This window comes from Hylobates moloch, unplaced genomic scaffold (assembly GCF_009828535.3).
Source record: "Hylobates moloch isolate HMO894 unplaced genomic scaffold, HMol_V3 SCAFFOLD_19, whole genome shotgun sequence".
In the NCBI taxonomy this organism is placed as follows: Eukaryota; Metazoa; Chordata; class Mammalia; order Primates; family Hylobatidae; genus Hylobates; species Hylobates moloch.
The window spans coordinates 61201237-61228965 of NW_026652294.1; the positions used below are offsets into that span (position 1 = coordinate 61201237).

The 27729-nt window shown below is 37.3% G+C and overlaps 1 protein-coding gene across 3 annotated transcripts in view; it reads right to left on the minus strand.

Annotated features, from left to right (window-relative positions):
• Positions 1 to 27729, minus strand: part of CNTLN (centlein) — a 370084-nt gene that overhangs the window by 123562 nt on the left and 218793 nt on the right. For all 3 annotated transcript variants that reach the window (XM_058431391.1, XM_058431390.1, XM_058431389.1), the window contains one exon: positions 14152 to 14252. In XM_058431391.1, coding sequence (XP_058287374.1) covers positions 14152 to 14252 — 101 coding nt within the window. The remainder of the gene's footprint in view (positions 1 to 14151; positions 14253 to 27729) is intronic.

The following is a 27729-nucleotide window of genomic DNA, read 5'->3' on the forward strand; positions in this document are numbered from 1 at the left end:
ACCAGATTTGTTGTACCTCAATGGACTGCAGTCTCTGAAGGGCGTTACACTCAAGGACACAGGTTCCCCTGGTCAAGGACACTAGTTTCCCTGGCCAATCACACTGTTACACATGTATCTGTATCTCTACCATAGGTGTCTCGATATGGAGGCATTTTTATTGGGGGCCTTTGGCTGAGGCTTGCTTAGGTGTCTCTGCAGAAACTTCCTTAGGAGACTGGGAGGAGGCAGTAGACATGAAGATATTTGTCCTCATTCTGACTTTATACTTTTCCTCTCCCAACCATCCTCCCACACCCTCCCACCATGCCTCAGGTCTATCAAATGGCAAGAAACTTTTGTTTGAGGATCCACTGGCAATGAGACAACCCTCATTTCTATGTTGATCCACTCGACCAACGGGGGAAAATAAAATATGGAGAGCTGGCACTTTCTCCCCTTTAGCCTCTTGCTTAAACTATCTCAGTAATTAATTAAAGGTGGCTGTAACTTTCATTTTGGTTTGTTCTCTTAGAGCAACTATTTATACATCTGGCATTTCGGCTCTCTCCAGTTCAGCTAAGCTCTTGACAGAGGTATTGTGGGATTGTATTCAAGACCCATTATACTATAAATTGCAATTTTCAGTAAAGAGAAATTTAACATGGTAGGGGCTTAAGGTATTCATTTGGGAAGCCTAGAGGAGACTGAATTCATTTGAGGGAAAAGGCAATGAGTTTTTTTGGATGACATGCTTAACTTTTAAGATACTTGTTGGCCGGGCGCGGTGGCTCACGCTTGTAATCCCAGCACTTTGGGAGGCCGAGGCGGGCGGATCACGAGGTCAGGAGATCGACACCACGGTGAAACCCCTCTCTACTAAAAATACAAAAAAATTAGCCGGGCGTGGTGGTGGGCGCCTGTAGTCTTAGCTACTCGGAGACGCTGAGGCAGGAGAATGGCATGAACCCGGGAGGCGGAGCTTGCAGTGAGCCGAGATCGCGCCACTGCACTCCAGCCTGGGTGACAGAGCAAGACTCCGTCTCAAAAAAAAAAAAAAAAAAAAACTTTTAAGATACTTGTAAAAGCAGCCAGAAGGAAACAGGTGTCAGAAAATAGGAAATATACATTTGGAACATGGAAAAAGTTTTGGGATTTAATCCAGAGAAAACATGTTCAATAAAAAGAAAAGTTAGAGGGACCAGATTTTCCCTTCTATGTGGAGCAACTAAAAACTACAAAATGTAGTTTCATACAAAATGTATGAAAAATGGTTTTCAGATATTGGGCATCAGACAATATCATCCCTGAGAGAGGGCAACAAATAAGGTGAGTTCTATGATTACCCCAGCTTACTGCTTACAGAGAGCTTCCAAGCTACAGCACAGAAACAGGAAACCTAAATGGAGTCCAGTAATCTTCCTAAATTAAGGGGACATACCCTGGGTTCCAGGGAGGTCAAGGGAGCTAGAGTTTGCAGGGCAAAGTGTCGTAGAGGAGAGATCTACTCAGATACAGGAAGAGCTCTGAAGATATACAGACCTGAGAACCTTAAGTCTTCAGCCAAGTACTAATCAGCACATGCATTTAAGGAAACTACCCAAGTTTAAGAGAAAAAAAAAAATCCAAAAGGATTAGAGAAAACTTAAAGGAAACAAACTGCAAAGCTCATACAGGTGCAGTGGTAGTTTATGCTCTGACTAGCCGAGGGGAAAAAAGGGGGGCACATTATACTAACGTGAACACAGTAAGAATGACAGCAGAATTCTTATCAGAAACAATTCACACCAGAAGATAGTGGAGTAATTAACTGCTAAAGAAAAAAAAAATCTGTCAATGTAGCATTCTATACTTATTGAAAATACCTTTCAAAATGAAGAAAAATAGGGATATTTTTCAGGTGTATGACAGCTGAAAGAATTTCACTACCAGCAGATGTGCACTCTTAAGAAATATTAAAGGAAGTCCTTCAGGCAGAAAGAAGATAACACCAGATGGAAATATGGATCTACAGAAAGGAATGAAGAGCAGCAGAAATGGTTCTCAGAAAAAAACACTGAAAACTACCAGGCCTGGTTAGATTCAACACTCTCTGCTGAAGCCAGACAACAATCTGAAACCCTGGGTCACCCCTTCTACAATAGAAAACACTCTGGAGTTGGTGGAGCAAAGTGTACATTTAACAAAATACAGATTTTGAATCCAAATTGAAAAAGAAAAGCCACAAAGGAAGAAAAGAACTTACCAAAAACCTGAATTTAATAAAATACAAGCTCAGAAAAGAAATAATAAAACATCCAAAAATAAAATAAAATAAGAATTTGAAGAATTGAGACAATAAATTGAAAACAACAACAATAACAAAGAACATTATTACAGATTAAATAGAAATGTAAGAAAGAACAAAAGAAGGCCAGGCGCGGTGGCTCCCACCCGTAATCCCAGCACTTTGGGAGGTCAAGGCAGATGGATCACAAGATCAGGAGACCGAGACCATCCTGGCCAACATGGTAAAACCCCATCTCTACTAAAAAAACACAAAAATTAGCTTGGCATGGTGGTGTATGCCTGTAATCCTAGCTACGTGGGAGACTGAGGCAGGAGAATTGCTTGAACCAGGGAGTCGGAGGTTGCAATGAGCCAAGATTGTGCCACCGCATTCCAGCCTGGTGACAGAGCAAGACTCCGTCTCAAAAAAAGAACAAAAGAAAGATAAACCGGCTAAAAACTGAATTACTGATGAAGGAAAGTCTTGAAATAAACTGAATACAGAAGAAAAGGACAAAAGATTAAAGAATTGTTAAGAAAATAGATATGAAGGCCAGACAAAAAATAATCTAACATAAAGACAACTTCCTTGATTTAGAGTATAAAAAATGGAATAGAAAAGTATGAAAAAATATATGCAAAAGAGAAATCCTTGGAACAAAGTAATATTTTAATTGACAAATAATAAATGCATAGGTATTTCAGGAAAATGTGATCTAGAACAAATTATATTGACATATTCTATTTAAGTTTTTGAATATCAAGTTGAAAAAAGTAAATTTTCAGGCATCCACTTAGCGAAGGCAAGTCACATCCACAGCAGGGGGTGATACAGGGGAGGTTGGGGAATTCAGACACCTCTCTGTAACACATCCTCACAGCAACCACCGATTCTATAAATGAGTAACATCTAGAAAGTTCCGAGGAAAAAAAGGTATAACCCAATAAAATTATACCCAGCCCATTTAATCCCTGTTGTGAATTATATTCAAAAATATATGGTTTTTTAAAAATTGGGCTTTTTTTCTTCCCTTTCTAAAATGCGCTTTTTTTTTTTTTTTTTTTTTTGATACAGAGTCTTGCTCTTTCACCCAGGCTGGAATGAAGTGGCGCCCAGGTTGCAGTGCAATGACACAATCTTGGCTCACTGCAACCTCTGCCCCCTGGGTTCAAGGAATTATCCTGTCTCAGCCCGCCAGGTAGCTGGGATTACAGGCACGCACCACTACGCCCAGCTAATTTTTGTATTTTTAGTAGAGAGTTTTGCCATGTTGGCCAGGCTGGTCTCGAACTCCTGACCTCAGGGGATCCACCTGCTGCGGCCTGCAAAGTGCTAGGATTACAGACGTGAGCCACCGCCCCTGGTAATACTTTGAATTTTATCTGGCTAACCAAGAAACACATGAAAATAAAGAATTCATAAATAGAAAAGCCATGGCTTTTAAAAATGTGATGAGTACCGAATTCGTTATATAGAGAGACAAGACTTTAAAGGTGAGGAAATTATTCTTGTAATATATAAAGTTATAGACTGGTAAAATTTTTAAAAAGAAATTTAATGAACAAAACTCAAGATGTGGAGGAAACAAAAAACTTTTACAAAAAAGTTTTGTAAAAATGCTGGGTTTTCCATCTTGCATAGCAAGGTGTTAATTTCTTTTTGTAATCTTTTTTTAATCTTAAAGAAATTAATTCTTTTGAAGCAGAGAAAATATTTATTTAAAGTTTAACAGCTCATTTACCTTTACTTCTGTTTCTCTTCATTTAGTTGGCTCCAAATAAATAAAATAAATGTAAATCTCTTTTTCAAAAATATGACACTCTTTTTATATAATTAGTCTACCCATCTAGCCTTCTCCGTATCTGGCCATTAAGAGATGGTTATGGCCAGGTGCGTTGGCTCACGCCTGTAATCCCAGCACTTGGGAGGCCGAGGTGGGCGGATTACGAGGTCAGGAGATCAAGACCATCCTGGCTAACATGGTGAAACCCCGTCTCTACTAAAAATACAAAAAATTGGTCGGGCGAGGTGGCAGACGCCTGCAGTCCCAGCTACTTGGGAGGCTGAGGCAGGAGAATGGCGTGAACCCGGGAGGCAGAGCATGCAGTGAGCCGAGATTGCGCCACTGCACTCCAGCCTCGGGGACAGAGTGAGAATCCGTCTCAAAAAAAAAAAAAAAAAAAAAAATTTATAAAAGAAAACGAAAAAAAGGAGATGGTTATATGATAATATTAAAAATTTTTCTCTCTAATATGTTGTGAACTAGTTTTTTCTTTGCTTTCTTCTTTTTATTCTTTCTTACTGCTCGAATGTATGTATAATTTTTCAAAAAACCATGAAGTCATTAATTTTGAAAAGTAAACCAAGGATAAAGTCTTAGCAAACCCTAATTATTAAGAAGTAAATGAAAAAATGTTCCACTGAAAGAAACAGGAAGATAACAGCAAGGAGCAGGACATAAAATGAGACAATGTGATTCAGAAGCTGATAAAGAGATAAGCTTGAAAGATGATGAAAATTAAAGGTGTTAAATTGAGGGGTTCAAATATTGGCCTTAACAAGTCACCAGTAACCTGAGTGTGAGCAATTGGAGCAACAAGAGTAACTGGGACAAAAGCCAAGTGAAGGGTATATGAAAACTAATTATTAAGTATAAATTGTCAAAACCTAAAAGTACAGTGGTTAGAATGTAGCAGGTTAAACAACAAAAAATACTGTCATATCAACCTTTAATTTTTCTAATGAGGTACTGAAGTTATATACGAAATATAGTTATCTTGGCTTTAATAAAGAGATAATCCTCTTGCAATTTGAGCAGTGAGACATTCCCCGTTACTGGTCATATTTAGGCTAGCTGTCAGGGAGGTTGCAGATCTGAAGATCTCCAAGTTTCCTTCTAACTCTAAGATTTTGATTCCAGGAAAAAAGATGAGAGCTAAATAATTTCCCAAAAAATGTAATGCCTAACCAAAATGTTAACAAATTATTGATATTGAGCATAATGCTATAGTACCTACAAAACTGTAAACAAACAAAACTAGGAAAACTTTATCAATGAATAATAAAAATGAGTATCATTTATCCTTATAAAATAATCTCTAGAATTTTTGTGTGTGGGTACACAGTAGATGTATCTATAGGGTAGATGACATGTGATACACACAGGCAATGCATAATAATCATATCAAGGTAAATGGGGCATCCATCACCTCAAGCACTTAACTTTTACATTACAAACCATCCAACAATTAAATTATTTTTTAATACAGTCACCCTGTCATGCTAGCAAACACCAGGTCTTACTTGTTCTTTCCAACTTTTTTTTTGTAATCCATTAATTATTCCCACTTCCTCCAACTACCCTTCCCAGGCTCTGGTGACCATCCTTCTACTCTCTAGCTCCATGAGTTCAATTGTTTTAATTTTTAGCTCCCACCAATAAGTAAGAACATGTGAAGTCTGTCTTTCTGTACCTGGCTTATTTCACTTAACACAATGACCTTCAATTTCATCCATGTTGTTGCAAATGACAAGATTTCAATTCTTTTATGGCTGAATAGTACACCATTGTGTGTATGTACCACATTCGTTTTATCCATTCGTCTGTTGATGAACATTTGAGTTGCTTCCAAATTTTGGCTATTATGAATAATGCTGCAATAAACATGGGAATGCAGATATCTCTTCAATATACTGATTTCCTTTCCTTTGGGTATATACCTAGCAGTGTGATAGCTAGATCATATCACAGCTCTACTTCCATTTTTTTTTTTTTCCTGAAATGGAGTCTCACTTCTGTCACCCAGGCTGGAGTGCAGTGGCGCAATCTCGGCTCACTGCAACCTCCAACTCCTGGTTCAAGCGATTCTATTGTCTCAGCCTCCCAAGTAACTGGGATTACAGGTGTGTGTGCCACCTCACCCTTCTCATTTTGTATTTTTAGGAGAGATGGAGTTTCACCATGTTGGCCAGGCTGGTCTCAAACTCCTGACCTCAAATAATCCACCCACCTCAGCCTCCCAAAGTGTGGGATTATAGGTATAAGCCACTGCACCCAGCCTATTTCTAATTGTTTGAGTCAATTCCAAACTGTTCTCCATAGTAGTTGTACTAATTTACATTCCTACCAACAATGTTTGAGAGTTCCTTTTTTACCCACATCTTCCCCAGCATTTGTTATTGCCTGTCTTGTGGATAAGAGCCATTCAGGCTGGGATGAGATATTTCATTTTAGTTTTGATTTGTATTCTCTAATGATCAATAATGTTGAGCATTTTCATATATCTATTTGCAAATGGTATGTCTTCCTTTGAGAAATGTCTACTCATAGCTTTGGCCCATTTTTTAATTGGATTATTAAATTTTTTCCTACAGAGTAGTGTTTAGCTGCTTATATATTCTGGTTATTAATCCCTTGTTAGATGGGTAGTTTGCAAATATTGTCTCCCACTCTGTGGGTTGTCTCTTTGATTTGTTGATTGTTCCCTTGCTGTCCAGAAGCTTTTTAGCTTGATGTAATCCCATGTGTCCATTTCTCTTTGGTTGCCTGTGCTTGTAGGATATTACTCAAAAGATCCTTGCTCAGTCCAACATCTTGGAGACTTTCCCCAATGTTTTCTTTTAGTAGTTTCATAGTTTGAGGTCTGAGATTTAAGTGTTTAATCCATTGTGTTTGATTTTTGTATATGGCAAGTGAGAGGGGACTAGTTTCATTCTTATGCACATGAATATCTAGTTTTCCCAGCAGTATTTATTGAAGAGACTGTCCTTTTCCCAATGTATGTTCTTGGCAACTCTGTCAACAATTAGTTTATATAGAGGTATGAATATATTTCTGGGTTGTCTGTTAGGTTCCATTGGTCTATGTGTCAATTTTCATGCTGTTTTAGTTACTGTAGCTTTATAGTACAATTTAATTTAAGAAATGTGATTCCTCTAGTTTTGTTCTTTTTGCTTACAATAGCTTTGGCTATTCTGGGTCTCTTTTATTCTATATAAATTTTAGGATTGTTTTTTCTATTTCTGTGAAGAATGTCATTGGTATTTTTATAGTGCTTGCATTAAATCTGTAGATTGCTTTAGGTAATATGGTCATTTTAACAATATTGGTTTTTACAATCCATTAAGAGGGGATGTCTTTCCATTTTTTGTGTGTCCCCTTCAATTTCTTCCATCAATATTCTAAAGCTTTTATTGTAGGAAGATTCTTCACTTCTCTGGTTAAATCCTAGGTACTGAATTTTAGGTGTAGCTGCTGTAAATGGAATTAGCTTTCTTGATTTCTTTTTCAGATTGTTTGCTGTTGGCATACAGAAATGATACTGATTTTTGTATGTTGATTTTGTATCATCCAACTTTACTGAATTTGTTCATCCTGTCTAATAGTTTTTTTATGGAATCTTAAGTTTTTCCAAATACAAAATCATATCATTGGCAAATAAAAGATAATTTAACTTCTTTCTAATTTGGATGCCCTTTCTTTCTTTCTCTTGTGTGACTGCCCTAACTAGGACATCCAGTACTATGTTGAATAACAGTGGTGAAAGTAGGCATCATGGTCATGTTCCATATCTTAAAGGAAAAGCTTTCAGTTTTTCCTGATTCATTAGGATGCCAGTGATAGCTCTGTCCTATATGCCTTTTATTATCCTGATGTATGTTTGTTCCAATAAAACCAGTTTTTGGAGAGATTTTCTCATGAAAGAATGTTGAATTTTACTGAATGCTTTTTCAGGACTAAGTAAAATGATCCTATGGTTTCTGTCCTTCATTCTGTTGATAATATGTATCACATTGATTAATGTCCAAATGTTGAACCATCCTTGCAACCCTTGGATAAATCCCAATTGGTCATGATAACTGATTTTTTAATGTGTTGTTGAATTCAGCTTGCTAGTATCTTGCAGAGGTTTTTTTGCATCAATGTTCATCAGGGATATTGAACTATAGTTTCCTTTTTTTGATGTGTCTTTGTCTGGTTTTGGTATCAAGGTAATACTGGCCTTGTAGAATGAGTTTGAAAGTATTCCTCCTCTTCTACCTTTTGGAATAGTTTGAGTAGGATTGGAATTAGTTCTTCTTTAAATGTCTGGTAGAGTTCAGCAGTGAAGTCACCAGGTCCTGGTTGTTTCTTTGCTGGGAGACTCTGTATTATGGCATCAATCTCTTTACTTATTATCGTTCTGTACAGGTTTGGGATTTCTTCACGGTTCAATAATCTTAGTAGGTTGTATGTGTATAAGAATTTATCCATTTCTTCTAGATTTTCCAATTTATTGGCATATAGCTGATATGTATTTGGCATATAGTTGGTAATAGCAGCCACTAACAATGCTTTAAATTTCTGCAGTATCTGTTGTAATGTCTGCTTTTCCACATCTGATATTTATTTGTGTTCTCTTTTTCTTAGTCTGGTTAAAGGTTTGTAAATTTTGGTTAGCTTTTTGATAAATCAACTTTTTGTTTTAATGATTTTTTCATATTGTTTTATTCATTTTAATTTTATTTATCTCTGCTCTGATCTTTATTATCTCTTTTCTTTTACTAATTTTGGGTTTGATTAGCTCTAGCTTTTCTAGCTTTTCAAGATGCATCATTATTTGAATTTTTTCTTCTTCTTTGATGTAGGCATTTAAAGCTATAAACTTCCCTCTTAGTATTGCTTTTGCTGTATCCCATAGGTTCCAGTATGTTGTGCTTCCATTATCATTTGTTTCAATAAATTTTTAAATTTCCTCCTTAATTTCTTCATTGACACACGGGTCATTCAGGAGCACACTGTTTAATTTCCATATGTCTGCAGAGCTTCCAAAATTTTTAATGTTATTGATTACTAGTGCTATTCCATTGTTGTCAGGGAAGATGCTTGATATTATTTCAATTTTTTTGAATGTTTTAAGACTTGTTTTGTGGCCTAACACACTGTCTATCCTCGAGAATGATCCAGGTGCTGGGGAGAAGAATGTGTATTCTGCAGCCATTGGATGAAATGTTCTGTAAATATTAGCTCCATTTGGTCTACAGTACAAATTAATTCTAATGTTTCTTTGTTGATTTTCTGTCTGGAAGACCTGTCCAGTGCTGAAAGTGGGATACTAAAGCCTCCAGCTATCATTGAATTAAGGTCTATATTTCTCTTTAGCTCTAATAATATTTGCTTTATATATCTGGGTACTACAGTGTTGGGTGAATATATATTTACAACTGTGATATCCTCTTACTAAATTGACACCTTTATCATTATATAATGACCTTTGTCTCTTACAGTTTTTGCTTGAAATCTGTTTGGTCTGATACAAGTATAGCTACTCCTGCTCTTCTTTGGTTTGTACTGGCATGGAGTATCTTTTTCTATTTGTTTATTTTCAGTCTATATGTCTCTTTATAGATGAAGCATTTCTTGTATACAACAGAGAGTGGCTCTGATTTTTACCTCCTTTTAGCTACTCTATGTATTTTGATTACAGAGTTTAGTCCATTCACATTCAATGTGATTACCAAAAAGTAAGAACTCACTCCTGCCATTTTGTTATTGGTTTCCTGGTTATTTTGTGGTCTTCTTTTCCTTCCTTCATTCCTTCTTGTTTTCCTTGTAGTGAAGGTAATTTTCTCTTACCTTTTCTCCTAAAATAAAAGGAAAATTTTATTTCTTCCTTTTTATTTTTTGTGTAGCCACTGTATGGTTTTTGATTTGAGGTTACAATGAATGTCGCAAATACTATCTTATAACCCATTATTTTAACTGGATTAACAACACTGCTTGCATAAACAAATAAGCAAAAAGAAAACTGATAAAAATTATATAACTTTGTCCAGCCTCTTTTTAACTTTCTGTTGTTTATATCTTATTATACTATGTCTTGAAAAGTTTTTGTAGTTATTTTTTGATTGGCTCATCTTTAAGTCTTTCTACTTAAGAGTAGTTTGTATACCATTGTTATGGTATTACAATATTGTATGTCATTCTGTGTACTTATATTGCCAATGACTTTTGTACCTTCAGATGATTTATTACTCATTAATATCCTTTTTCTGATTTAAGTACTCCATTTATGACTTCTTGTAGGATAGGTATGATGTTGATGAAATCTCCAGCTTTTATTTGTCTGTCAAAGCATTTCTCCTCCATGTTTGAAGGATATTTTTGCAGGATATATTATTCCAGGGCAAAAGTTTGTTGTTTTTTCCTTCAGCACTTTAAGTATGTCATGCCACTATCTCCTAGCCTCTAAAGTTTCTACTGAAAAGTCTGCTGCCAGCATATTGAAGCTCCATTGTATGTTATTTGTTTCTTTTCTCTTGCTGCTTTTAGGATCCTTTCTTTACCCTTGATCCTTGGGAGTTTGTTAAATGCCTTCAGGTTGTCTTTCTTGGGTTAAACCTGCTTGGTGTTCTGCAACTTTCTCATAGTTGAATATTGTTATCTTTTGCTAGGTTTGAAAAGTTCTCTGTTATTTTCCCTTTGAATAAACTTTGTACTCCTGTCTTTTTCACTAACTCCTCTTAAGGCCAATAACTCCTAGATTTTCCCTTTTGAGGCTATTTTATTAATCTTGTAGGCATGCTTCATTGTTTTTTATTCTTTTGTCTCCTCTGTGTATTTTCTTTTTTTTTTCTCGAGATGGAGTCTCACTTTGTCACCAGGCTGGAGTGCAGTGGCGCGATCTCGATTCACAGCAACCTCTGCATCCCGGGGTCAAGAGATTCCCCTGCCTCAGCCTCCCAAGTAGCTGGGATCACAACCATGTGCCACCATGCCTGGCTAATGTTTGTATTTTTAGTAGAGACAGGGTTCCACCATATTGGCCAGGCTCGTCTCGAATTCCTGACATTAGGTGATCCTCCTACCTCAGCCTCCTAAAGTGCTGGGATTACAGACATGAGCCACCACACCCGCCCTGACTATGTATTTTCAAAGAGCCTGTCTTCAAGCTCACTAATTCCTTCTTCCACTTGATCAATTCTGCTTTGAGGTGACTCCAATGCATTTTTCATTCCAGAATTTCTGCTTGATTCTTTATTTTTTCAATCACTTTGTTAAATATCTCTGATAGAGTTCTGAAATCCTTCTCCATGTTATCTTGAATTTCTTTGAGTTTCCTCAAAACAGTTATTTGGAATTCTCTGTCTGAAAGGCTACATATCTGTTTCTACAGTATTGATCCCAGGTGCCTTATTTAGTTTGTTTGATGAAGTCATGTTTTCTTGGTGTATTATCCTGTTTCCATACTTCTATAAGGAACTGCTCAAGACTGAGTAATAAAGGAAAGAGATTTAATTGACTCACAGCTCAGCATGGCTGGGGAGGCCTCTGGAAACTAATAATCATGGTGGAAGGTGAAGGGGAAGCAAGGCACCTTCTTCACAAGGCAGCAGGAAGGAGAAGTGCCAAGCGAACGGGGAAAAAGCCCCCTACAAAACCATCAGATTTCATGAGAACTCACTCACTATCATGAGAGCAGCATGGGGGAAACCACCCCCATGATTCAATTACCTCCACCTGGTCTCTCTTTTGACATGTGGAGATTATGGGGATTATAATTCAAGATGAGTCTGGGGTGGGGACACAAAGCGTAATCTATCACTTGGATAGTATTGATCCTTGTGGATGTTTTCTGGTGTCTGGGAATACAAAGGTTAGATATTTATTTTTGTCTTTGCAGTCTGGACTTGTTTGTACTCAACCTTCTTGAGAAGATGCGTACAAAGATGCTAAGGCAATAGGATTGATTCAGTCCAAGACTTCCAGGTTATTTGAAAGGACTTGGGTGTTATGATCTAGTCCACATCTGCATTTGTGGGCACCCCAAGCCCAGTAACACTGGGGTTCTTGCCGACTTCTAGAACTACTGCCTGGGCAGTCTTGGATAAGATCCTGAAGAATTCTCTGGATTACCAGGCAGAGACCCTTGTTTTCTTTCCTTTCTCCCAAACAAAGAGTCTATCTCTCTTTGCTGAGCCTTCTAGAGCTGCGGATGGAGTGACAAATGCACCCCTGTGGCCACCACCATTGGGACTATGCTGGGGGTCAGAATTGACACCAGTATATCCCTGAGTCTCACCCAAGGCCCACTGTAACCACTATCTGGCTACCACCTATGTTTGCTCAAGGCCCTAGGGCTCTGCAAAGAGCAGACTGTGAAGCCAGTCAGACTTGTGTCATTCCCTTCAGGGTAGCAGGATCCCTCCAGCCCTGGGTGGTCCAGAGAGAACAGGATCCCTCCAGCCCTGGGTGGCCATCTAGGAGCCAGGGAGTAAAGTAAAAAACCTTAGAAATCCACCTGGTGTTCTAGTCCACTGCAGCTGACCTGGCACTCAAACCACCAGACACAGTCCTTCCCACTCTTCCCTTCCCTTCCCACAGGCAAAGGAGTCTCTGCCTGTGGTCACCACCACCACAGTCCTACAGGGAGTACTACCAGGCCACTGCCAATGTTCCTTAAAGCCCAAGGGCTCTTCAGTCAGCTTGTTGCAAATGCTGCCAGGCCTGGGACTCACCTTTCAGGACAATGGGCTTCCCTCTGGCCCAGGGCAGGTCTAGAAATGCCAACAAAGAGCCAAGGCCTGGAATCAATGACCCCACAAGCTGCTTGGTGTTCCACCTCATTGTGGATGAGCTGGTACCTAAGGTGCAAGAAAAATTACCCTTTACTTTTCCCTCTGCTTTTCTCATGCAGGTGTTTCTCACCACAGCCACCACAGCTGGGGATGCACTGGGTTTCACCTGAATCCAGCACATCTCAGAGATTCAGCCAAGACCCACAGTCTACCATCTGGGTATTGCTGCTGGTTATTCAGGGCCCAAGGGCTCTTCAGTCAGTAGGTGATAGATCCTGCCAGGACTGCATCGTTGCCTTGAAGGCACCAGGTTCACTTCTAGCCCAGGATGTGTCTGGAAATGTCATCCAGGAGCTAGGACCTAGAATAAGGGTCTCATAAATCTAACTAGTGCCCTATCCTACTATGGCTGAGCTGGTGTCCAAGATGCAAGACAAAGACCTCTTTACTCTTTCTTCTCTCCTCCACAAGCAGACAGAAGGGGTTCCTTTCAGAGCCATGAGCTGTGCTGCCAAGGGTTGGGAGAGCAGTGGCACAAATACCCCATGAGCTACCCTGGCTGGTGTCTCAGTAGGTCACATGCCACCCAAGTCCACTGGCTCTGAGCCCAACTCAGCACTAGGGCTTGCCTAGGAGTTGAAGTCATTGTGGCCTAGACAGTCTTTTAAGTTTATATAGAGCCCCAGAGTCCTGTGGTGACGAGGCTTGCCAGAACTCAGGTTCCAACCAATGGGATGGGTGACTGTCCTCTGGACAGGTCTGGTCTAAATGCTCTTTCTGTGGGCAGGTATCAGATGCATTCGGCTGGTTTTGCTCTCTGCTATGACAGGGCAAGACCGAGTTCAACGCAAAGCCCAACAGTCACTGCATTCTCCCTCCCCTAAGTGCACAATTCTCTCTCCGTGTCACATAGCCACTGTCAGGAGATCGGGGAAGGGTGGCATTGGTAATTTAAGACTGTCTTTCCTACCCTCTTCAGTGCCTCTTTCAGCCATTTGAAGTTAAAACCAGGTACTGTGAGTGCTCACCTGATTTCTGATTCTTATGTATGTGTTTTTTTGTGTGTGTAGATAGTTCTTAAATTTGGAGTTCCCACAGGGTAAAGTCTTCTATTTGGCCATCTTGCTGTACCTTCTCCCCTAGATTTTTTAATAAATTATAAAGCTAACTTTTAGATGTTCTATTTATTTAATTTTCTCAGGATGAAAATGTTAGTGAGTTATCAATGAATAAAGTATTGGAAAAGAAATAAAAAGAGTAAGATTCTTAAAAGAAATTGAAACTAAAACATCAAGAATTAGACAATTTTAAAATTCCTGTTAAGTATTTATTTTCCGAAAATTTACCTTCTCTTCTCTCTGCCACACATCTATTCAGTTCTTCTATTGCTGCCTTATCAATAGATATATGTACTTTAAGTTCATCTAATTCTTCTTCAAGATTCATCCTATGAAAAAGCAATAAACATTTACTTAAAACCATATTGTTTTACTAAAAGAATACATCAAACATATATATTTAAATATATTTCTAAATAATATATCAAACAAAGTCAGTAAAGATATTTTAAAGTACATAAAATGGAGAATAGTAAAATGAAAGCAAAAATAAATCAATAATATTCACAGGCTGGGCATGGTGGCTCATACCTATAATTGAAGCATTTTAGAAAGCCAAGGCAAGAGGATCACTTGAGACCAGAAGTTCAAGACCAGCCTGGGCAACACAGAGAGACCCTGTCTTTACAATAATAATAATAATAACAACAACAATAACCACTAGCCCATCATGGTTATGCGCACCTGTAGTCCTAGCTACTTGGGATGCTGAGGCAGTAGGATTAATTCAGCCCAACACTTCAAGGTTACAGTAAGCTATAATTTCACTGCTGCACTACAGCCTGGGCAAAAGATTGAGCCCTTGTCTCCATAAAATAAAAAATGGTAATAATATGCACAAATCCTAAAAATTAACAATTGAATTTACTGAGGATCTGGAAAATCAAATGTTTTAAGTAAGTTATTTCTGTTAACTTTATCTCAATAAACATGCTAAACACTTAAAATACAGACTACATAATTTTAAAAATTATGTATTGAATTGCTCAACCACTTCTTGGTTGTTTTTAGACAAAGTCTCACTCTGTCACCCAGGCTGAAGTGCAGTGGCACAATCATGGCTTACTGCAGCCCCTAACTCCCAGGCTCAGGTGATCCTCCCACCTTAGCCTCCTAAGTAGCTGGGACTACAGGTGTGTGCCACCATGCCCAGCTAATTTTTTGTACAGTCAGGGTTTTACCAAGTTGCATAGGCTGAACTCCTGGACTCAAGCGACCTACTCATCTTGGCCTCCCAAAATGCTGGGATCACAGGCATAAGCCACAACACCCGCCATGCTCCACCACGTCCTAACACACAGATATTCTAGGCAAAATAGTAACGAAAAATGTTAATACATAACACTGAAAACAAGAATGGTAAATTCCTAGATGCTAAATAAAGGCAAAAAGACTTCCCAGTAAAATAGAACTGAGCTACCATGGTGAGTATTTGACCAGAACCAAATACTGCCCATGGGGACCTCAGAATGTGAGACCTGAGTAGGGATGGTGTATTAGTCTGTTCTCACTTTGCTATTAAAAAAACCTCCTGAGACTAGGTAATTTATAAAGAAAAGAGGTTCAATTGACTCACAGTTCCACAGACTGTACAGGAAGCATGGCTGAGGAGGCCTCATGAAACTTACATTCATGGTAGAAGGGGAACGGGAAGCAGGCAGGTCTTACGTGGCTGGAGCAGGAGGAAAAGAGCGCAGAGGGGGGTGCTACACACTTTTAAACAACCAGATCTTATGAGAACTCACTATCAACAGAACAGCAAGGGGGAAGTCTGCCCACATGATCAAGTCACCTCTCACCAGACCCCTCCTCCACCACTGGGGATTACAATGCGACATGAAATTTGGGCAGGGACACAAATCCAAACCATATCAGATGGACATTTAGACCCATGGCCCTACCTGGTTGACAGACAAAAATGAGCTAACTACAGGAAACTGGGAGATAACAATCTGCTGAATGAAAACCTGAATATCTGAGCTTATCTGGTTAGAGTTTCATTAAAATAGTTCTCCAGCCCTAGTATGGGGACAGGAGAGAGTCAACCACATGATATCAGAATCCCAAGCCTAAATCAATAGGTTCAAAACTGAGCCATATAATTTACAGAAACATGAACAATCAAAAATAATACAAAAACTGGACATATGGCCAGAGTATACTGGAGGGTTCAGGAAGACAATCACCCCTAAAGGGAGGCTTCCACAACTAACAAAATGTATGGGAGAAAAGCCACCACAGAAAATAATTCTCGAGTCAAGCGTGGAGACAATAAGTATATAAATAAGTTCAAAGCCATGAATGACAATCTAAATATCCCACTGCCCAAAATGGGATAACGTAAAACAATAAAATAGAGATAACAGAACAATCAAAATTACTTTCACCATTAGAGTTTTTAAAATGTTTTTAAAAAGATAAAGAAGTGATAAACATATGTTAAAAAAGAACAGGGGTTTATAAAACAGAAAATAGATAAAAATAATCAAATAATGTATCTAAAAATATGAAATAAAGCAATGAAAATTAATAATAATAATACCAGAAATTTAAAACTCAATGGATGAGTTCAACAGCAAGAAGAAAAAGCTAATGAAAATTGATAAAATGGAAGACAGCAGAAAGAGGTAAAGGAAGGAAAACAGTAGAGGTATACAAAATGTGTTGGAATAAGAAGTACAGAAAGGATTTAATAGAAATTATTCGAGGAGAGAATTGAAAGACTGGAGGCAGGAGTATAGATGGAAGATGACAGTCAAAATATTAATAGCTCAGGATTTGAGAACTGATGAAGATATGAATTAACAGCTTTAAAGAGCATCAAAAAATTGCAAGGAGAGTAAATAAAACTCTGTTCACACTTAAAAATATCATAGTGAAACTTCAGGACACCAAAGATAGAGACAATCTTTAAATCAACCAGACTGAGAAGAAAACATTTCTAACAACTAAAGATCTCTGGAATAACAGCAGAGTTCTCATATCAACAAGAAAAGCCAGAAGGAAAATAATTAATACCTTACACATGCCAATCAGTATCTTAAATGTGGTGTTTATCCTTCTGATCCATACATAGTATATATGTATGTGTATAGTGTATACATAGTACATACACACGTGTATGTCTACATATGTGTGTAGTTATGTGTAACTATATTTTTACAAATGTGTATGTCTACATATACATCCAGAAAAATATATAGTATCATTTTGTGATTTCTAAAAATTTTACACTTAGAAATTATATCATAGTATATATACTATTATTCAACTTTCTTCTTTTAAATCAACTTTTGCTTTTTAAGCATTTCTATTTTGATAAGTTTAGATCTAGTTTATACATGTTAAATGCAGTAGAGTATCACATTATATCAATATATCACAATGTATTTGTATCTATCACTAAGAGACATTTAGATTGCTTCTAATCGTTCACTATTACCAAATTGCTGCAGTGAACATCCTTATTCATGTATCCTGTTTCACTACCTTTAAAAACATAAGAATCTCTTTTAAGAGTAAAATTTTTCTCTCAAGGGTTTTTATATTCGCTAGATAAAATTACAAAGATTGGAAAATACATTACCAAATTTAAAACCTTTTTATATCTGAAGATAACTTTACCTGTAACATTCCTACATTTGATTATATATTATATCATTCTTTTCTTCAGAAAAAAGTTTCTTAAGAAGCAACTAATCTACACTGAAAACAAACTATTCTAAAGCCTCAAATACTTTCCAGACTAAACAAACCCTTTGTATCAGTTTCCCGTCATTCAAAATAAATTTTATTATTTAGTCATTAGCATTCAATTCAGATGTTCAAACCTAACATTGTTAAGGTTATTTATCCTAAAGAAAAAAATACTATAAAATAGAATGAGTTCATGTGACAAAACTGACTTACGGAATGTAACTTTGATGTCTTTTCACAGAAAAATCAAATGATTATAACACTCAAGATTTTCTTAAGTAATTCTTTAAGAAAATCTAAAAATACTATATATATATATATATATGTAGTATTTATATATATATATGGTGCCTAAAATATGTAGAAACAAACTATAGTAGTAAATAAATTTAGAATAATATATGTATGGCCTCAAAAAATAAATATCATATGTATATGGACTCATGTCTGGATACAACCTAAGGGATAAACATTGAAAGTTAATCTCAAGAGTTACAAAATAAAATTCCAAAATATACTTGCCATTTACTCAAGTGATATATCTGCCTATGGAGGATACAAATAATCCTGTTGACTTTATAGCAAAATACAAATTAGAATACAACTAAAAAATATAAAAGCTGGAACCTGGAAAAAACCCAAACATCCATCAATGGCTGAATAAACAAAATGTGGTATATACATAAAATGGAATATTATTCAGCCTTAAAAAGTAAGGAACTTCTGGCACATGGTTCAACAAGGATAAATCTTGAAGAAATAGTAAATGAAATAATCCACATACAAAAAAGACAAATATTATATGATTCCACTTATATGAAGCACCTAGAATAGGCAAATCCACAGAGACAGAAAGCAGAAAGAGACAGGGGCTGTGGGAAGCAGGAAATGAGAAACAAATATATATATATATACACACACACACTCAAAATACATACTCACCTACAGTGTAGGCTAATTGTACAGCAAACAAATGTGTAAATCATTTCTATATTTTAGGTATATGGGGAGGGCAGGAAAGAGAAAGGGGAAAAAGTGGAAAGAATAATGGGAAAACATAAAAATGGAAAGGCATAGAAGAGCTTTATCTTCATATTAATCACAATTTTAAATTACATATCTGTATGCTTATTGATTACTGTTTGCATTCTCCAATAAGTTGAAGCTCTATGAGGCCAGGAGCCATGTGTGTTCTGCTAAATATTTTACTTACAGTGCCCAGCATATTTATTGAAGTAACAAAGGAAAGCAAAAGCAGCACAAAAGGTCACATAGATTCAGTTACATGTAACTAATATTATAAAACTCCGTAGTTTAAAAGCATTTCCCATATAGTATTTACTTAGCTATAATGGTTTACCTGGTCCCAAGCCCTAGTACTTTCAGAGCATCAAGACTCACTGCTCAAAGCCTATCTATAAGTAATGTTGCATCAGACTCCGAAGCATTCAAGATACAGAAAAGAGGAATATACTTGACCATAGGCTTCAGGGCTCTAACTTAGCAAATAATTAGGTTTTAGGTTAATCTTATTCTGAAACTTTCCACTCTTACCTAGTGATAATTAACAGATGAGTTTACTTCCTCTGAGCTACAATCTTAGTGTATGAGTTTCTTGTGCTTGATTATCAATCATAAAGTAACTAACATTCAAAACCTTTTGCCACATAGCCTTGAAGTTCATTGTCTTTCTTTAAAACAGACCCTGATAAGAAAAATTTAAGCAACTTTTGATTAAACTATTATCTCTGACCTTAACATTCTGATTTGCTCTTGACTTAGGATATGCAATGCTTTTTCCTGTTGGACTGATTTCCTTATTTTTTTTTTTGAGATGGAGTCTCACTCTGTCTGTCGCCCAGGCTGGAGTGCAGTGGCGAGATCTCGGCTCACTGTAAGCTCCGCCTCCCGGTTTCACACCAGTCTCCTGTCTCAGCCTACCGAGTAGCTGGGACTACAGGCGCCCGCCAGCACATCTGGCTAATGTTTTGTATTTTTAGTAGAGACGGGGTTTCACCATGTTGGCCAGGATGGTCTCGATCTCTTGACCTTGTGATCCACCCGCCTCGGCCTCCCAAAGTGCTGGGATTACAGGTGTGAGCCACTGCGCCCAGCCTGGACTGATTTCTTAAGCACAGATACATTCAAGTTCTTATCTTATTAATCAATCTCATTAATTATTGCACATAATCATACTGCCTGTTTTCTAAACTTATTATTTGGGATAACTATCAACCTGTAAAAAATGAAACTGGACCCCCCACTTCACACCACATATAAAAAATTAACTCAAAGTAGATGAAAGACCTAAATATAAGAGTTAAAACTATTAAACAACTACAGAAAAACATGAGGATAAATCTTTGACTATGGGATTTCGTTATGGATTCTGAGATTATGACACCAAGAGCATAAGCTACAACAAGAATGAACAAACTGAACTTCATTAAAATGAAAAACTTTCATGCATCAAAGGATACTATCAAGAAAGTGGAAATATAGCCTACGGAATGGGAGGAAACTCTTGCAAATGTCTAACATCCAGAATATGTAAAGAACTATGGCCGGGCACGGTGGCTCACACTTGTAATTCCAGCAGTTTGGGAGGCCGAGGCTGGTGGATTACTTGAAGTCAGGAGTTCAGGACCAGCCTGTGTTGGCAACATGGTGAAACCCCATCTCTACTAAAAACACAAAAATTAACCAGGCATGGTGGCACAGGCCTGTAATCCCAGCTATTCAGGAAGCTGAGGCAGGATAATTGCTTGAAACCAGGAGGCAGAGGTTGCAGTGAGCTAAGATCACAGCACTGCACTTCAACCTGGGCAACAGAGCAAGACCCCGTCTCAGTTAAAAAACAAAAACAAAAACTATTACAACAAAAAAAGATAAGCAACCCAGTTTTCAAAATAGGTAAAGGACACAAACAGACATTTCTCCAAAGATGATAAACAATTGGCCAAAGAAACACATGCAAAGATGGTCAGCATCATTACTCATTAAGAAAATGCAAATCAAAACCCACAATTTTGCCCATAATAAAAAACAAAAACAGACCATAACAAGTGTTGGTGAGGATGTGGGGAAATAAGAACCCTCATAGACTGCAAACAATATAAAATTGTGTAGCCACTGTAAAAAAAAAAAAAAAAAAAAAAAGTTTGGCAGTTCCTTAAAAAATTAAACATAAAGCAGGGTACTATCGCTCATGCCTATAATCCCAGTACTCTGGGAGGCTGACATGGGAGGGTCGCTTGAGGCCAGGAGTTCAAGACTAGCCTAGGCAACAAAGTGAGACCCCAACTCTACAAAAAATAAAAAAATACAAAACAAACATAGATTAGCATATGGCCCAGCAATTCCACTCATAGGTTTATACCCAAAAGAATTGAAAACAGGTATTAAAACAATCCCTTGTATACAAATGTTCATAAGCAGCACTATTCAGAGTAGCCAAAATGTGGAAGGAACCCAAATGTCCACCAAGGGATTAATGGAGAAACAAATTGTGGCATACATATACAAAGGGATATTATTCAGCCATAAAAAAGTAATGAACTTCTGACACAGGCTTCAATGTGGATGAATCTTGAAAATATTATGCTAAGTGAAAGAAGCCAGACACAAAGGTCACATGTTGTATGATTCTATTTATGTGAAATATTCAAAATAGGTAAATCCATAGAAACAGAAAGCAGATTAGCGGTTGCCAGCAATTGGAAGAAGGGACAAATGGGGAGACAGAGACTGACTGGTTAATGGGCATGGGGTCTCCTTCAGTGGTGATGAAAATGCTTTTGAATTAAAGTTCACTGCTAAACAACATCATGAATGCACTAAATGCCACTGAATTGTATGCTTTAAAATACAACTAATGTGAAATTTATATATTGTTAATGGTTACCTGAAAATACATTTGTTTTCAAAATATGTCATCATTGGCAGACATTTTTTGCTAAGCATTTTATTTCCATCTCAGAGAAATGCAGTTCCTAAAATCCTCATTTCTACATACCAAAAAAAAGAAAAGAATATATATATATATATTCTAGCTTGAGAAGACTGGGAGTCTTGCTTTGCAGAGGAAAAAAATAATGGCTGAACTTTCCTAGGATAATATTTTTATTTTAGCTACTTAAGCAATTATTATTGATTTTATAGGATATCCTTTAAAACAATGGCCAACATATGTTTAATATTTAACCCCAAAGAGAAGTACTCCAATCCGAGCTATGCCACTGATCCGTAGCTTACATTTTATCATTAAGGAAAAATGACCAAAAGATAATTGAAATAAAGAAGATATATCTACTTATAATACATGGGGGTAAAATTTCCTACTTCTATAAAATAAAAAAGTTTTTGTATTATGAATTCAAAACCCCTTTACTACTGACTCCAGCTCAACTGCCTTCATTGACAAACTTGCTACCCAGAATTCTCAGTATCAACTAGGAAAACATTAGTAATTCTGTGCAAATATTTTGCATTCTCATACTTATTTTTAGACATGAAACAAAAGGGAAAGCAGAAATTGTAAAAAAATAAAAGGGGGGGCCTGATATTCAAGTGTTTTATATAACGAACTCAGATTTGTTTAAAGAGCAATGGAAAGATACTAAAAGTTTTTAAACAGATGAGAGACATTCTCAGAACTATAGTTTAAAAGGTTAATCTGCAGCACTGTTGAAAATAGATATGATGAGATAAGGGTGGATGCAGATGTTTATGAGTTTATTCTAGTTGACCAAGGAAGAAATGGTGGTGGTATGAATAAGGGCATAACAGTGAGGATGGAAAGAAATAAGATACATCCTAAGGATGTTTGTGATGTGAAATATTAAGGCTTAGTATGGACTTCAATGAGGGGAGGTCAGAAAAAAAATAATACATAAACTTATAAAACCCTAGGTTTCTGGTTTGAGGAAACTGATAGATTATAATACCATTTACTAAGATTTAGAATAATGGATGGGAATAAATTTGGAGATCGTGAATTTGGTTTCAAACATGTTGAATCTCAGTGAGACATCCAAAAGGAGATGTTGTGTAGACATTTGGATATACTTAGTTGCAGTTCAGAAAGAGGGGTCTATGCTAGATATACAGGTCTGAAAGTCAACTGGCAAGAAATGACTAAAATCATGGGATGATAGATGAGACTGTCATAGGCAAATATGCAAATAAAGTACAGAGAATGCCTATGACAAAGTTCAAAAATACTGCAACAGTAAACAGCTGATTTCAGGGGGAAAAGCTGGCAACAGAGAATGCGAATAGGTGGCCAGAGGTACAGAGATAAAACCAGAAGAGACAGTACCAGAGTGTTGAAGAAAAAATTTGTTTTAAAGAGTGTGACCAGCTTTTTCACATACTGGCAAGAATTTGAACAAGTATCCTTTAGTTACCTCTTGGTTATTTAACAATTTACCTAGATTTTTCTGTCCTTGATTTAATTATCCTTAACAAATCATAGTCTAAAATATTGATTGCTATGAACTTAATTACGTCCTCTCAAAATCTGTATGTGACGTATGTGTTATATATGACATATGTCGGTCAGCTATAACTGTGTTCATACATCAGATTTGAACTCAGCTGAAACTCTAACCCCTAATGTGATGATAGTTGGAGATGGGGACTTTGAGTAGCAATTAGGGATAGAAAGGGGTCCTCATGATGAACTGAGTGGCTTTTTAAGATGAGAAATCTGAAATGTGACAACACACTGAGAAAGCAGCCATCTACAAGCCAGGAAGAGAGCCCTCATCAGGAACCTAATCCATCGGCACCACGATCTTGAATTTCTCAGCCTCCAAAACTATGAGAAATACATGTCTATTAAGCCACTCAGTCTATGGCATTTTGTTATATCAGCAAGAGATTTGCTTTAGCTCTGTTTCCACTCACAAGCAGAATACAGCTTTCCCTGCCTTGTGTCCCTAATATTCTCTTATTATTGCTTTTAATCACACTTTTGCTTGTCTTCTCTGCTAAGCTATGAGGACCTGATAAAAGGGGTAACATTATTTCTCTTTGTTTACCTGTGCCTAAAAAAGTACCCAGCTAAAGCATTTTACATGGGCTACAGATTAGTATAGAAAGACCTATTATTAAACCACTGCACATTTCTGATTTACTTAGCCAAGGACACAGAAAACACACAACGAATGTCAGTACACCCAGGATTCCCAGCAAGAACATGCAACTGTGGTTGACAATGTGTAATATATGATTTGCTGGATTAGAGAAGCTTAATTTTCTGCTGCACTTGAGCCTCTTATTATAGTTTTATATCCCCATTCTGGAAGAATATACACAAATATTTTTTTACTAATACTTTTACTTGGGAGAATGTTAACATATGTTGGACTGTGATTGGTAGTTCACCTAATTTAGCACTGGTAAGGCAACAACTTCAACTGAGTGAGGAAGCTGACTAAGCCTGCAGGCATTTCTGAAAGCTTGCCTCTTACTATCTAGCTTCCAAAAAGTGGTTTCACCTCACTAGCAAATGGCAGATACCCCTATTTAAATTAAGCCTTCCTAGAGCTTGAAACTATTAATCTTTACTGTATGTTCAGCCCCTAGTTAGTCCCTAGCTCTGAATTATATTGTTTAAATATTGAATGAATGAATAAATGAACACATGAATGCTCATTAAATACTGAAGGAACCAGCCAATTTATCAGTTCACAGATTACTAAGTTCTTGGCCTTTTTATTAAAATATAGTTATGATACGATAGATATATCTTATAAATATAAATGAAATATTATAGGAACTATATTCCATGTAAGTTTAAGTCCTCAGATTCCTATGCGATAGCAGCAACTAATATTTCTGACCATACTCAGTGGTAGAAACTCTATAATCTCAGTCAGTGGTAGCATTATATTTTTAACCGTACTTTGTAAATTGATGTACAGTTGCGATACAATGTTTTATAAAAGTCTTTAAAAGTTAACTTTTAAAATTCGATTTGGAAGTACTATTTAAATTCAGTTGAAAGGTAGTATTAAACTTAGTATACCTTTTTTGTAAATTCTAACCTTACATTTAAAAGAAACTTATTACTGCAGAAAAAGGTGTACATCTTATTACTTAAATAGTTAGACTGAGTATGAAACTAGATATTAATGAAGGACTCAAAAGTAAGACTGCCTGGCCCATAGAAAAACAAGCTGAAACTTCTGTTTCCCAACAAGGAGTAGATGTATTTATCTCTATTCCTCCTGCTAATTAATTATAAAAAAACCAGAAAATAATAAAACAAACATGAGACTTTGAAAAGTAGGGAAGGGAGCTCAAGAGTAGTGGAACAACATTAGAGAAGTGACTCAGTGGTGAGTTCCTTGAGTTTTCTTCTTTCTTCCTACATACCCCAAACTAGTTCCCAGAGAAACTCACCACCTAGAAGTGCCAATGAACAGAAACAAAAAATGTTTCAAGTAAAGCCTACTGTCTCTAGCCAAAGGACCAGGAAAGGTGAGGACCAGTAAAACAAAAACTCGGCTCACCATGCCCACCCTACTCCAGCCATAATCAACTGGGGGGAAAAACAAAACAAAAAGCAGCCATGCTCTGTCGATGAAAGCAGAGTGAGGGCCAGGCATGGTGGCTCACACCTGTAATCCCAGCACTTTGGGAGGCCAAGGCAAGTGGATTACTTGAGGTCAGAGCTCAAGACCAGTCTGGACAACATGGTGAAACCCCACCTCTACGGAAAATACAAAAATTTGCCGGGCGTGGTGATGCATGCCTGTAATCCCAGCTACTCGGGAGGCTGAGGCAGGAGATTTACTTGAACCCAGGAGGCAGAGGCTGCAGTAAGCCAAAATCACTCCACTGCACTCCACCTGGGCGACAGAGCAAGACTCCGTCTCAAAAAAAAAAAAAAGAAAGCAGAGTGAGAAGCCTGTACTTTCACCAACACTAAGCAGGAACCCCTTCAAACTCTCTCAATGCAGTATCAGCAGAGGAAAAGTTAAGAGGTAAAAGGGGGGAGTAAGGCTCCCATCTTTTCCTAGTAGTATTGATGTGACCTTCTCCCTCAGACATGATACCATCAGAGTCCTGCTAAAATAAAAGATTTAAATAAGATCCACAGTCTCAAAACGTAATACAGATAATCACTGATTTACAAGGCTTCTCTTTACGATTTTTCAATTTTATGATGGTGTAAAGCTTTCGCAGTTTTAACGTACTTCAAATTTTGAATTCTGATCTTTTCCCAAGCTGGTGACAAGTGACATACGACACACTCAGTGCATTATCATAAAATGGGTTTTGGCCGGGCGCAGTGGCTCATGCGTGTAATCCCAGCACTTTGGGAGGTGGAGGCAGGCAGATCACTTGAGGTCAGGAGTTCAATACCAGACTGACCAACATGGTGAAACCCCGTTTCTACAAAAATATAAAAAATAGCCAGAAGTGGTGGCTAGCATCTATAGCCCCAGGTACTCGGGAAGCTGCGGCAGAAGAATACCTTGAACCCAGGAGGCAGGGGTTGCAGTGAGCCAAGATGGTACCATTGCACTCCAGCCTGAGTGACAGAGTGAGACTCTGTCTCAAAAAATATATATAAATAAATAAAATAAAACGGGTTTTGTGTTACATAGTTTTGCCCAACTGTAAACTAATGTAAGTGTTCTGAGCATTTTAAGGTAGTCTAGGCTAAGCTATGATGTCTGGTAGTTTATATGTATTCAATGAATTTTCTTTTTCTTTTCCTTTTTCTTTTCTTTTTTTTTTTTTGAGACAGAGTCTTACTCTGTCGCCCAGACCCAGGTTGGAGTGCAATGGCATGATCTCAGTTCACTGCAACCTCCACCTCCCGGGTTCAAGCAATTCTCCTGCCTCAGCCTCCTGAGTAGCTGAGATTACAGGCATGCGCCACCATGCCTGGCTAATCTTTGTATTTTTAGTAGAGAAGGGGTTTCACCATGTTGTCTAGGCTGGTCTCGAACCCCTGACCTCAAGTGATCTGCCCGCCTAAGCCTCCCAAAGTGCTGGGATTACAGGCCTGAGCCACCATGCCCAGCAACATTTTTGACCTATGATATTTTCAACTTATGATGGATTACCCGGACATAACCCAAGGTATGTTGAGAAACATCTGTAGTCCAAATGTCCAGGAGACAATTAAAAAATAATTCATCATACAAAGTACAAGGAAAATCTATAATCAAAGATGAAATTATATTCAAAGGATGCCACCACTATGATATAACACATCAGAATTACTTGACAAGAACTTTAAAGCAGCCATGATTAAAATGCTCCAGTGAACCACTAAAGAACACTCTTAAAATAAATTAAATAGAAACTCTAAGCAAATAAACAATTATACATAAAGAAGAACCCAATGGAAATTTTAGAACTAAAAATTACAATAGCCAAAATTAAAAACTTGCTGCATGAGCTCATGAGAGAAGAGACAATCAGTAAACTTGAAGACACGACACAATAGAAATTACCAAATCTGAATAACAGAGACAAAATTAGGCTGAAAGGCTGAAAAATAAATTGAAGAGACCCTCAGTGACCTGTAGGACAATCATAAAAGATCTAGCATTCATGTGATTAGAATTATCAAAGGAAAAGAAATGTAGGGTTTAAAAAGGATTTAAAGAAATAATGACAAAAATTTCCCAAATTTGACAAAAGTCACAAACCTAGGGATTCAAGAAACAGAAACCCAAATAGGATAAACCCAAACAAATCCATGCCAAGACATGTTATGACCAACTTCTGAAGAGTAAAGAAAAAGGAAAAATGATTGAAAGCAAGTAAACAGAATGATGCATTACCTATAGTGGAACAAAGATTCAACAGTGCATGTTGCATCAGAAACAATAGAGGCCAAAAGGAAGTAGCAAATCTTTCAAGTGCTGAAGAAAAACAATTGCTAAGTTATAATTCTACATACGGTGAAAATACCATTCAGTAGTGATATGGTCTAGCTGTGTCCCCACCCAAATCTCATCTTGAATTGTAATTCCCATAATCCCCATGTGTTCAGGGAGAAACCTAGTGGGAGGTGATTGGATCACAGGGGCAGTTCTCATGCTGTTCTCATGCTAGTGAGATCTCATGCTCTTGTGTTCT